At 39.3% G+C, this 13,136-nt stretch overlaps 1 protein-coding gene and 1 long non-coding RNA gene across 7 annotated transcripts in view; one reads left to right on the top strand and one right to left on the bottom strand.

Moving 5' to 3' along the window:
* Positions 1-10,796, top strand: part of BLTP3B (bridge-like lipid transfer protein family member 3B) — a 78,372-nt gene extending 67,576 nt beyond the window's left edge. For 4 of the 5 annotated variants that reach the window (XM_050934191.1, XM_050934200.1, XM_050934182.1 and 1 more), the window contains 4 exons: positions 3,186-3,442; positions 5,671-5,779; positions 8,488-8,669; positions 9,567-10,796. In XM_050934191.1, coding sequence (XP_050790148.1) covers positions 3,186-3,442; positions 5,671-5,779; positions 8,488-8,669; positions 9,567-9,695 — 677 coding nt within the window. In that variant the 3' untranslated portion in view covers positions 9,696-10,796. Of the gene's footprint in view, positions 1-3,185; positions 3,443-5,670; positions 5,780-8,487; positions 8,670-9,566 lie in introns of those variants that run through there. The other variant, XR_007771411.1, reaches the window with a different exon arrangement.
* LOC127042720 (uncharacterized) overlaps positions 1-13,136 on the bottom strand; it is a 54,266-nt gene that overhangs the window by 11,809 nt on the left and 29,321 nt on the right. Inside the window, exon 2 of one of the 2 annotated variants that reach the window (XR_007772022.1) lies at positions 915-1,836. This is a non-coding gene — a long non-coding RNA (uncharacterized LOC127042720). Of the gene's footprint in view, positions 1-914; positions 2,084-13,136 lie in introns of those variants that run through there. The other variant, XR_007772021.1, reaches the window with a different exon arrangement.

Here is a 13,136-nt window from a genome sequence, read left to right as displayed (position 1 = left end):
AAACAGAACACAGACAACCAAAAATCTAGGCCTCAAGCAACACTTTATGAAGCAAGCACTGAAACCTGCCTTGGAGTCAGGGCCTTCAACTGCACACCCTGCCTCTTACATGTAATCTGTTATGGAGGCTGCAGTGATCTCTGACAGATCCCTGGACTCAGACTCTTTTCCTTGGAAAAAGAGAGGTCAGTTGCCGTCAGGGCTTCCCGGAAAGAGGACCCAAAAAACATATTGGAGCCCCTCCAGACTGAAGATACGTGGTGGTGGTTCTTCTTTGAAGGAGGACTGGAAACATTGTCGGGACTCCTTGGGTACTCATATACAAGTGAGCCGTCAACCTGTCTCTCCCCAGCACTGCAGCGGGAAGGTATTGGTACTGTACCATCAACTCTGGTACTGGCTATGGGATAGCTGTTGAGTCTAGTACAAGAGAGACCGTTCCAGCACCAGCATTATTGGTGGTACCACCATCACAAGTTTGTGGCATCAAAAGTCTGTGTCTGTCTTTCTCTCATGGATTCTTCCTGTGGTACAGGAGTCCTTTGAAGTGAAGGCATCTCCTGCTGCTCCCAGCCCATCTGGATCTTTGGCTCCAGTACAGAGATTTAGTGGTATCAGTGCTGGTATCAGCCAAGAAACATGACAAAGACTAAATCCTGGCATCATCTTCGGCACCGATGCATATTGTGTTGGTACCAGTGTGATCTTCGGCTTTGGCATCAGCTCTCAATCAACAAGTCACCTACTTCCATGTGTAAGTGTTGACAAGTGACAAGATTCTGAGATTAGTAATGGCAGGTCAACATTATCAATACACTTCTTTTGTCCAGTCCTCAGCCTCACACATATTTATCAAGTACATGGCAGAGGTGGTGGCCTACTGAAGGAGAAAGGGGATTTGTGTCTTTCCTTACCTAGATGATGTGTTAGTGCAAGGTAGATTCAAGCCCCAGGTTCTCTGCCATGTCCAGCTTATCTGTCTTTTCCGTCATCTAAGACTCATGCTGAACAAGAGAGAGTCCACATTAATTCCCACACAAAAAATCAAATTATTTAGGCCCTACTCAATTCTACATATTTGATGGCTTTTCTCCCACAGGACAGGTTTCAGACTATTTGCCAGTTATGTGCTTCTCTCAAGTTATACCCTTTCAAGTTATACCCCACCACCACAGTCCAAGAATGTCTAGCGTTACTAGGCCACATGGCCTCATATACTTAAGTGACCCTGCATGCCAGACTATGTGTGTGCATCCCTCAGGGGTGGCTGAAGTTAGTCCATTGACTGAACAGACACCGGTTGTACAAGTTGATCCAGGTTCCTCCTGGGTTCCTAATAATGGTGGATGGATAAGAAAAACATATGCAGAGGTGTGGTATTTGCTTGCCGCCACCTGATCAAGACAATCATTACTAATGCCTCTCTGATAGGGTGAGGTGCTTTCAGAGGTGGGTGTAGAACCCAAGCTTTGTGGATAGAGCAAGTAGCAGTTCTTCATTTCAATATCTTCGGGCTTCAAGCATTCATAGTGCTTGCTGTGCTTTTCTCCCTCACACCAAGGGCTCACCAGTACAGATACTCATCGACAATACAACTTCAATGTACTGTCTGCACAGACAGGGAGGGGCATGATCTGAACAGCTTTGTCAAGAAGCGATGAAATTCTGGCACTTTTGTATCAGGGAAGACATTGCTCCCATTGCTGCTCACTTACCTGACTCCCAGAATCAACTGGGCGACCATCTCAGCAGGACATTCTCCTGGCATCACAAAAGATCCCTCAAGAACAGTGGGCTGAGGACCATCTTCAAAGCTTAGGGTATTCATCAGTTGATCTATTCACAATGAAAGACAATAAGGAGTGCCATCACTTTTTCCCTCAAGTGTGTGAGCTTCAGGCTCTAACGGCAGGACCTCCATGTGTGTTGATTTCCAAGATAAAGAGCCTTGAGGCCTCAGTCTAAATTTTTAACCAAAGTAGTTCCAGCATTCCATCTCAGCAAACCAATATACTTACCTGTTTTTTTTTTTTCCTGAAGCTGCAAGTAGTGATGAAGAGCGACTTCATACTTTGGACATAAGGTGAGCACTGGCTATTATCTGGACTGAACCAATCCTTTTAAGTTCTCTCCTTGGCTTTGTGTCTCATTTGCTGACAGTAGGAAAGGTAAGGCAGTTTCAGCACAGACAGTTTCCATGTGTGTTACTTCCATGACGGCATTAAACACCCCTTTCTGGAGAGACTGTTAGCCTGAACCCTCACTGAATGGGCCATCTCAGCAGCCCTGCAAATGTCCAGCATGGGGATGGCCCTAAGAAATACTACCATTTGGTCCCTCTGTGCATACTTTCATGCATTGTTATGTCGTCATGACTGCTTCAAGATCTGATGCGAATTTGGGAGAGCAATTCTGCCATCGCTACTTAAGTAGACTCTGAGCCCTACCTCCTAATAGTATTGTTTGTGAGTCATCTGAGTGAAATACATGTCTGCAACCACTTGAAGAAGGAAAAAACGGTTACTTATCTTTATTGTGACTGTTCTTTAAGATGTGGTTTGCATGTGTATTCCACAACTGCCCATCTCAAAGAAAGAGAGATACAATACAAGTAAGTAATCATTTTGTTCAAGAGAGCACTTAGTTAAATGCATTAAGTACTCTCCTGAACATGGATAGACTAGTGCTTTCCTAAATCATAGTCTTAAGTAATTTATTAAAAACAAAACAAAACAAAAAAGCTTGTGATGGGCTTGGTTTTGTATTTACTGTGCATACAGATCTCCCACTGAAGACAACACAAGTTTTGCATGCTGAAAGAAGGCAGGATCCTTATATATACATGTATACTGTTATGTCTATTACAAGCTACTCGTATGTATCGTTTATTGCTCCTTGTACTACTTTTAAATTAGAAATTAAGAGATGAGAAAAAAGGTGATAGAAAATTGCTCACAATACATTATGCGTATGTACTATTAAAATTCTGATTTATCTCAAGTATGGGGTTTTCTGAATAAAAAAGTGAAATTGGTTAATTTGTTGGAAAACTAGTTATGTTTCTTCTACTCCTGTGATTATGTAACTACAATGCAGGTAGAAATGATTGCATACTGATTCCTTATTGGAGTGCTTTTTGTGTGCTCTAAAAGTTTTAATCCTAATTTTGTTTTCTTCTACACTAGGTTCCGATCATAAATCTGTGGCTGGACCAATTAAGTCATCACCTGAAATTAATTTGAGATGGGAAAATGGGCCAAGTGCTGTAGTACACTCTCTGCTGGCTGTAAAAAATGGCTTTCTACAGTGTCACGTGGAGAATTTTAGTGCTGAATTCCTAACATCTTCCCTCACGAACATTCAGCATTTTCTAGAAGATGAAACTGTTGCAGCAGTAATGCCTATGAAGATTAAAGTTTCTAATACAAGGATTAATTTAAAAGTATGTTAATTAGGAGCCATTTTGCTTTTCTTAACTGTTTAGACTGTATGTCCTTGTTTCTTTACTGATAAGTTAGTAATCTGGATATAGTTAACTTCAAAGAAACTCATATCTTATTCTTTAAAGTCGTAATTGGATATTTACGATTAGATAACACTAAAGCAATTTTAAAAATCCATGAACTGGGTTAGCTCAATGGCTTGCCTAGAAGTAAATTTGGTGCATGACCAAACTGGTTATAGGAATTAATATTTTATACTTTTTGTCTTTTTTTCCTTTACCATGTCATAGTCCCCAGAATAGCAGCAGCTGGGACTGTAACAGATAAGGTGTTCCAATTTCCCAAGGGTAGAGTGAGCCTGTTGTTGCTTTGCAGTAGCACCTGCTTTCCAATCAAAATCAGCATTAACAGAGACGTATGCTATAGGCTCATCAGCCCTCTTTCGAGAATAGTTGTGGTGATGAGAGCTTAGCATAGAAGGAGGAAAGAGGTTATGAGGGCTCAAGTTCATTTCAGCTTGCCTACTAACTAGAGCCAAGATTTCATGTTCTACCCTACCTAGAAATATTTACTAAGTAATACAAGCCTTTCGCACTAGTGTGGCTTAAAATAGCAACATTAAGAGAATACTGCAGTGCAGTCTCCTAGTATTTCCCCTAAAACACTTCAGGCGGACAATGATTTCACTGAGGGGCAACCAGAAAGGCTATGATAAGTGTAAGGAAGGTTTGGTTTTTTTTGTTGGTTTTAAGAGATTTAGGCTTATAGTGTCACTGCTGCCAAAACCAAAAATAAAAAACCCTCAGACACAAATAGCCTTGGAAAATTTCAAAACAGTGAGAGATGCAAGGAACTCAATTCCCAAATTTGAGACCCAAGATAGGAGGTGCCTAATTCTACATTTGGGGCTCAAGCATAAACTGTGCCACACTCAAGCTTAAATTTAAGCACTGCTTTAAGTTGCACCAGCTAGGGCAGTCTCCATTCTGCCAGCTCAGGCATGCAGCTAAGTTCTGATTCCCTCCCTGTTCCATCAGCTCCTTATATGATGGCCCTACAACATCTTAGGATTGTCTGTGCTAGGGAAATTTTCAACTGCTTGCTTAGGCAGTTTTTAAGTGCCATTTGTGCCATTGGAGCAGCACAGAGGGCACTTAGTGAAGGCGTTTGCAGCTCAAATTGTCACTTAAGCACCAAATTGAGTGCCCAAATTCAGAAATGAATGCTTTAGCATATATTCCTCTAATTTTGAAAACTGGTCTTCTGTATTTTCCTGGCAGGAAGGGCAGGCTCAGGTAAAGTTTTTTTGACAAAATAGTCAATTTTGTAGATAAAGACTGTACATTAAGCTGTTATTTATAAGAGGTTATGGGGAGTGAAGAATTCACTGTATGTGCTACCCTCACCAAGTCACCATGAAGTCCATCAGTTCTTCACTTTATGGCTGGATTGCCCATTTAGTGTGATATTTTCTTTGCATTGAAGTTGGCACACTGTTTCCTGAGTGAGTTTTGAGGGTTGTTTTTTCATACTGCAGTCTTTGTGCTTTGAAAAAGCCGTCACACTTTAACAATTTTTTTTAGTTATTTATCTGCTGATGCTGATAATGCTGTTGATATGTTTTCTTTCTGCTGGCATTAGACGCATTACTCTGCTTGACAGGAACAGTGAGCCGTAATTGAGGAGAAACCACAAGCAGTTTGTGAGGCGTCTTTTGTCTGCATTGATATGGCTGAACTATGACAGCTATCATCCCAATGCAAATTCTTCAAACAAACAAACAAACAAACAAAAAAACCGTTCCCCAAAGTATGGTGGGTGCAGCCCTACTGTCTTTAAAGAGTTCGAGGGACAATCAGATGAGAGATTATATAGCACTGGTTTGTTAACTTCATTTCTGGTGAGGGCTCCTGTACTAAAGAATGTCTTGCTTTGCTTTGTTCTCATTGAGGTATTCTAGTCAAAACTATATATGCTGACTTCAGTGGGATTTCATCAGACATAAATTTGGCTCTTTGTGTTTTTGTAGGTCATAGTAATTTTAATGGTACTGACATTTTGTAGATATCTGATTAGAAAATGCACTTCTAATGAGAGGAGTTTGGGGGTTTCATTAACTCCGTTCAAATATGTTTAACTGAAGTTTCTAATTAGCTGGTTTGATTTCCTACCATTGATAATGAGAGACAACATTAAAAATCCTATTTTTATTATTTTTATTCTGTAGGATGACAGCCCACGTGATAATCTCTCAGCTCCTGAACAAGCCCCTGTAACACTGCATATTGACCTACTTTTGTTAGAGAGGAATGACGATGGCTCTTTTTGCATCAGAGGTGTGTATTGATACATTCTCCCCAAAATCTATCATGTTAACAATTGAAAGTACATGCTGCTATATTTATGTAATGTTTCTACTTTGCGTGAACATTGTTTTGAACATATAGCTAGTAATTAAAAGTGAGTTACCCCACAGAATTGCTAATCGCACTGTGGCTATGTCTATGCTATGAGTTAGGGGTGTGATTCCTATTTGTGTACATGTACTGATGAATATAATTGTGAATATAGTGTGAATATAAGAGGAAACACACCCCTAGTTCATAGTGTAGATGTAGTCACAGTGTACATTGTACATTAAAACTGAAACTGAATACAGTCTAGCCAGGGAAAACAATCCTCAATAGCAGTGTTTTGACTGTGGCCGTGGTCCTGCAAGTCAAACCAATGGATGTATAGTGGTTCATATCACTTCATAGAACATATATTCAATTCCAGATTCTTTCAGAGATGACTAAACACAATTTAACTGCTTAAATGTTGCAGAGAAGTGGAGACTTGTTATCTCAGCTATTTCTTATATATTACAGGTAACTACATAATGAACAACTAATTACTGTTATTTATTACTACTTATTTGCATTGCAGTAGCACCTAAAATCCACGGCTCCATTGTGCCAGATTCTGCACATATAATAAGGAAACACGTTAAAGCATTGTATGACAGAATGCTGAACAAGCCCTCTCATCACTAATTAACCTGTTACCCCTCTGGGAGGGGGCTGATTAAGGAGAGGAGTCCCCGATTACCAGATCAGTTTGGAGCTCACAAACTAATTAGCCCATTAAGAAGGAGAGTGGATAAAAGAGCACAGGAAGGAAGTGGGAGACGGAGAGAGGCAGAAGAGAGAGAGAGGGAGGCTGGGCCTGACATAATGGAGTTCTCTGAGAGGAGGAGACACCTTTTCTCCTCCCTCCCTTTTGGAGAAAAGACAGTAAAACTGGATGACATTGTGACTGCTGTGACTAATTGAATGTGGAAGGTGGTAGAGTAAAACACTAAATAAACTTAACGGTGGTATCTACATGAGGGAAGACCTCTGAGCAATCTGTGTGAAACAAAGAGGACAGGAACAGTAGATACCATATCAGATGTAGTTTAAAACAAAAAAAATTCTCTGTCAGAACAAGTATCTGCTTGTGATTCTGTGTATTATGGAGGTATCATAGCAGATCCATAGGAAGAATTGCATTGAGATTTGCATCTAAAGCTGGGATTTAACCTCTCTGTTACATATGAAGAACATACTTGTGTGCATACACTCATTTGTGTGCAAACACGTAGTTTGGGTGTGTGGACATACACTATATACAGACAAATCATACTGCATAACAACATGTAATAAAGACTTATATTTAGAAGATGGGTCTTCAGCACTTACCTTGCACAGATACCTAATGAATCCACCTACACAAAGTGAGGATAGCTTGCATATTTTTTTTGTTTACATCATCTGGTACATTAGAATTATGCTTCTTAATCATCTTAGATGCTTCAAAACTGAAAACTGTGAGTGTTTATTATTGTACGTGCAAATATACAATTCTAAGGTCTGTTTCAATCATTTGTATTCTTCTCCCCATTCGGTAAAATGTATTTAAGTTATAAAGTTCTCTCATGTTTCCCTATTCCTTTGGTATAGACGCCTCAGGTGTAGTGGATGCCAAAGTGGAGGTCAAGTACCTTCAGCAAAGAAGAGATGTGTATATCTGTATATGTAGTTATGAACCCTGAAGTATGGGTTTTTTTTAATACAATGGCAAATTCATGTAGTTTAGAGAGAAATGTTTATGAAGATTTAGATAACTAAAAAACTGTACCTCTTATTTTGCCCTGCCTGCAAGTACGATAAACACACAAGTGTATCTTTAATCATATTAAATAGAAGAAAGTTTCTTTTAATGTTAAACGTGGAAATATTTTAAATTGTCTTGTGCTAAGGACCTGGTCCAGAAGGCTTTTCACACCATGTCTTCATATGTAAGTACAGGCCCCATCCTGACTGGAACCCTTGGGGTATGTCTACACTTCAGTTAAACACCCACGGATGACCTGGGTTCATGGGGCATGGGCTGCGGGGCTGTACAATTCCAGTGTAGGCACTCAGGCTGGAGCCCAAGCTTTGAGACACCATGAGGCAGGAGGATCTCAGTCTCTAGGCTCCAGCCTGAGCCTGAATGTCAACACCACAACTTTATAGACCTGAAGCCCAAGCCCCAGGAACCTGAGTCAGCTGACACAGGCCAGCCATGGGTGTTTAACTGCAGCCTAGACATACCCTTAGGCACTATTGTAATACTATTATTATTATTAATAAATAGACAAAATTCCCATTGACTTGAGTGCAAGTTACATACATGTGACAATCCCAGTCTAAAATATTATTTAGATATACTTTTGAATAGTTAGTTTCCTTATGTTTAGTTAACTAATCATTTAAAATAATTTTTCCATGATGATGATTTTCATCATTGTTCATATTTACTATTTCTTTCTTTAAGCTGCCATACACACACACACACACCCCTTTTTTTCTCCCTTCTAAAATATATACCTTTTATTTTAATGTGATAGTGACAAGATGATGTAAGTATACCTATACTTAATGTTAAAATTGTACTTGTTGGCCGTTTTAATTCAATATTAACAAGATTCAATAAAAACTAAACATTTCAAACTTCCTGCTGTGTGTCTATGAAACAGATAATCAACCACTAAGCAACAATGTGTTGAACTACAAGAAATCGAGTGCTACAGTGCAGCAAGTGGGTGGTGTTACCAGAAACAGAATGCAGGATTATGTGTCTCAAGCCACACAGACTTCTCCAGAAATCCCCAGACCTTCTGCATCAAGATGGACTACAACTGACTTCCTCAGAGAGGAGGTAATGATAAACCTACGTTAATTTTATTTTAATTTTATTAAATTGCATTGTAGTAATAAGCAGTCAAAACTTTAATTGTTACAGATTATATATTCTGACTGTTAGAATATCATTTTGCTTGAGAAACTTGTTTTTGGGTGAACTTAGAAACAATAAGGCATAGACACTATACTATGGTTAAATGCAGAGGATGCAACTTTATTTAAAACTATTGTCTAATTGGGTTACCCACCCCAGAATAGCCGGCAGAGTTGTTCGAGTGTGGATCTCAACTGTACCAATGTCCTGGGTATACCACAAATCTTAGAGGGAGTGTGAAGGCCATTGCCCCCTCTATACCCTCAAGCCTGCCCAGAGATTCATCCTTCGCACCAAGGGTAGGAGGGTTAAAATGAGGTTGAGCCTCATCATGCAATATGTGTGCCCAAGACTCATGCCCAAACTGCTTAGTCACACCTTTCCTAATCCAGCCACACCGGAACCTGCCAAATTTGAAATTGTGATTTAAACTTCCCAAACCAGACCTCTTGGATGCTGGGTGGCAGGTGAGAACCCACTCAGCAGTTTGCCATATCGTAAAAATCCCTGCTTTAGACCCCAAAACTGGCAATCAGCCTAGCCCATGGCGTCACCAGAGATCCAGCTACTAGATTAAGGGTGCGACTGACACAAGGAGCAAACTGTTACATCAACCCCCCCTTGTGCTGCACTATCAGCAAATGTGAGCCAATTACCTAGCTCCAGAACATGTCTCCACTGCATCCTACACATCACAGTTGCACCTCAGCTAGCAGGGTGAGCATCTGCGCCCAGCATTTGTAAATGTTACTGTGATAGTAGTTCTTTGTATTGGCAACTTTCTCCTAATACCTTTCTTTTTCAATTTAATCATTTCAGCTTATTGAAGAAAACGAGTGTCTTAAACAGGAACTAGCCAAGGCTAAAATGGCTCTGGCTGAGGTCCACATGGAAAAAGACACACTGCTTCATCGTATAAAGAGGATGACTATTGAACATCAACAGTAGTGGATAATATGTCCCAAAAATTGCATTGGAGTAAGAAGGGATGTATTTAAAATACTGTTGTGAATTTGTGGAAGAGTCTTTTGACACGAGCATGGAACAACATATTTGTGGATTAAATACTATTCAGAGAATTTTCAAAGGATTAGGATTAGACACTGCAATTTTGTTTTTCTGTTTAGCCCTGTTTAAACTGCAGTGATGCAGGAAAAATCAGTTTATACTGTACTTTACTAATTTTCCTAACAACAAGGATATGTTTCTCTTAATTTTAATAATATCAGAGGAAATGTTAATTGGGGAACAGATCTGATGATGAAGTAGTTCGATGGGCAAGGGAAGATGTTTACATGAGTAATTGAGTAAAATGTGTGCCATTCATCGATATATGGTATCTTTATTCGCTAAGCTTAAATGATTTTACTGTTAACATATTTTAAAGGAGATTACATTTGCACTATAAACTGAATGGATCCCATTCTATGGCCATTAAAACGTAATATAATTGGCCTCAAACTGGCCTAAAGTCAGTGTAACTGGCCCAGGCAGGATCACCAAGTTTGAGTAATCTTCCTGTGGCATAGAGACATACATTGCTCTCTTCCACTGCTGGTATACCTGAGTAAAGGATTTGGACCTTAGGACAAGGATCATAGTATTGGATACCCCTACTAGGTGAGTCCTTGGCTTTATTTTGGGTATTACAGTCTGGTGTAATTCAGATAATCACTTAAACTGTTCTCCCCCATGCAGAAGGACTTGTCATGCACAGAGACAGCAACGGATCAGGGGTCTGTGCAAGATGAGCTTTAGCCATCTTTACACACACCCCGACCCACGTGCTGCATGGATCAGCCATGCCCAATGTATTTAAATATGTAACTGTTCATTTGTTAAAACAAAAACTTACTAGGATTCATAAATTGTATATTACTGTGTTTGAAAAAAACTTTAGAGAATCATTAATTACCCTGTTGAACTTGTGAAGTTACATGGAAGTGTAATTATGCAGTTTAAACTGTGGGTGATTTGTACAAATTGAACTATAATTTTCAGCTAAAAGAACTGATACAAACGTCTAAATAAAAAAGCACAGAATACAGACTTTTAGAGTGTGCTTCTATCCGTTTTAGCAACAAAAAACAAAAACGTGTACATTCCTTTGAGACTTTGTTTTTGCTAGATGTAATTCATTGAATAATGTAACTAGTGACCTTGTTGCATCTGGCAACTGAAGACATTTTAATTGATACTACACTTGTTGTTTCTGCACCATAGATTATTTGAGGGAAGTTTTGTTTGCAGCTATGCAAACAAATCTGTCATAGTCTTTAATATCCTATGGTTTGACTTTGCATATTCAGACTATTGAACTGTTTTTAACTAAAGTTTAATGTAGGACATCTTGGAGTCACTGGAAACATCCATTCAGTGTGCAGTGGCAGTCAACAAGGCCAGGAGAATGTTCGGAACCATTAGGAAAGGGATAGATAAAAAGAGAGCAAATATCGTAATGCCAATGTATAAATCCATGGTACGCCCACACTTTGAATACTGCATGTAGTTCTGGTCGCTCCATCTCAAAAAAGATATATTAGAATTGGAAAAGATACAGAGAGAGGCAACAAAAATGATTAGGGGTATGGAACAGTTTCCATATGAGGAGAGGATTGTTTAGCTTGGGAAAGAGATGGTTAAGGGGGGATATGACAGAGGTCTATCAAATTATGAATGATGTGGAGAAGGTGAATAAGGAAGTGTTATTTACCCCTTCACATAAACAAGAACCAGGGGACACCCAATGAAATTAATAGGCAACAGGTTTAAAAATACAAGAAAGGAAGTACTTCTTCACACAACGCACAGTCAAGCTGTGTGGAACTTGTTGCCAGGGAATGTTATGAAGACCAAAACTATAACTAGGTTCAAAAAAGAATTAGATAAGTTCATGGAGGATAGGTCCATCGGTGGCTATTAGCCAAGATTGTCAGAGATGCAGTCCCGTGCTCTGGATGTCCCTAAGCCTCTGATTGCCAGATGCTGGGACTGTATGAAAGGGAATGGATCTCTCAATAAATTGCCATGTTATGTTCATTCCCTCTGAAGCTTCTGGCATTGGCCACTGTGGGAAGACAGGATACTGGGCTAGATGGACCATTGGTCTGACCCACTATGGCCTTTCTTATGTTCTAATACAGAATTTGCACTGATAAAAATAGTTGGTTAAAATCTATGATTTTTACTAGGAATTTTTAGAAAAGGAGTAGATTGTACGTTATTTAAGAGCCCACCTCCTGAAAGCCTTACGCTGGTGAAACCTCCACTTTACAGTGGAAGTTTTGCCTGAATAAGAATTTAAAAACGAATTCAAGACTGGACACTAAAGGAGAAACTAAATATAAATCATAGGGTATGTATTAGGACAATGAAGTGTTGATAGTATAGTCTGAGACTCAACTCACCAGCTCCTCAGCTGGTATAAATCTGCTTAAAGTTAATGGAGTCAGGCCAGTTAACACCAGCTAAGGATCTGGTCCAAATATCTGAGAGAGAAATGTAGAGTGCTTGCAAATGTGCTGCTGGGTTTTGGAGGAGTACTTTTCTGCCTTAAGGTATTCTTAATTATAAACCATAAGAAGGAATAAACCAGCAATACCAAACACATCCTTGCTAGCATGAGGCAATTTCTCTTTCACTTTAAAAAGCTACTTGTGGAAATACTGAATATTGGCACTCTGGCCCTGTTCCATTTGCATTCCAACACTGAATATTTAGAGCTAGTTCACAGTAATGGGCAGTGTCTGGGAACAATTTAAAAGATACAGGTATTGTTGTTTGTGCTGCCTTCTACAATGAACTTGATGTTACTGGAGAAGGATAACATCCTGCCATTTAAATCCATGTTTTCTACTGAAATCATGTATAGGGAAAGTTAGCTTGTTAATTTTTGAAATGACAAAGTTTAAAAATTAAGCCTTAATATGTTAAATTATAAATGGAAATTGATGACCTCAGATTAAGTACAGAACTGTAATTCGTGTTCATGTTTCTGCTGCCATTCATAAACCACTTAAGTCCTAGTCTTAAAATTTGTATCCACAGCAGATCCTCTTGAGCCTTCTATTCACTGAAGGACCATCTATTATCCTTAATGCAGGCGATGAGGGTGTGGGGGGGGGGGAAATGAAATTCACACTGAAAACTGACTCCAGAAGGCTCATGGCTGAAGTGTTGCCATGGCTATTTGCTGTTTTTCATGTGAATTTAAATTGGCCATACATAAGTTTAATGCTAATCCACCATCTTTAGAAATAGTGTTGAATGCCCAATAACTAGGCTAAGAGTTACAGCTTAACTCGCTTTTAGATCCCATGCTAGCTCAAAGAACCATCCCAGCATGTACTATGCTTATGATATTCACATTAACCATGGTGCTAGATCATT

Source organism: Gopherus flavomarginatus, chromosome 1, assembly GCF_025201925.1.
Source record: "Gopherus flavomarginatus isolate rGopFla2 chromosome 1, rGopFla2.mat.asm, whole genome shotgun sequence".
Taxonomy (NCBI): Eukaryota; Metazoa; Chordata; order Testudines; family Testudinidae; genus Gopherus; species Gopherus flavomarginatus.
Note: the sequence above shows the minus strand (reverse complement) of the source record. Positions and strands in the feature narration are given on the sequence as shown.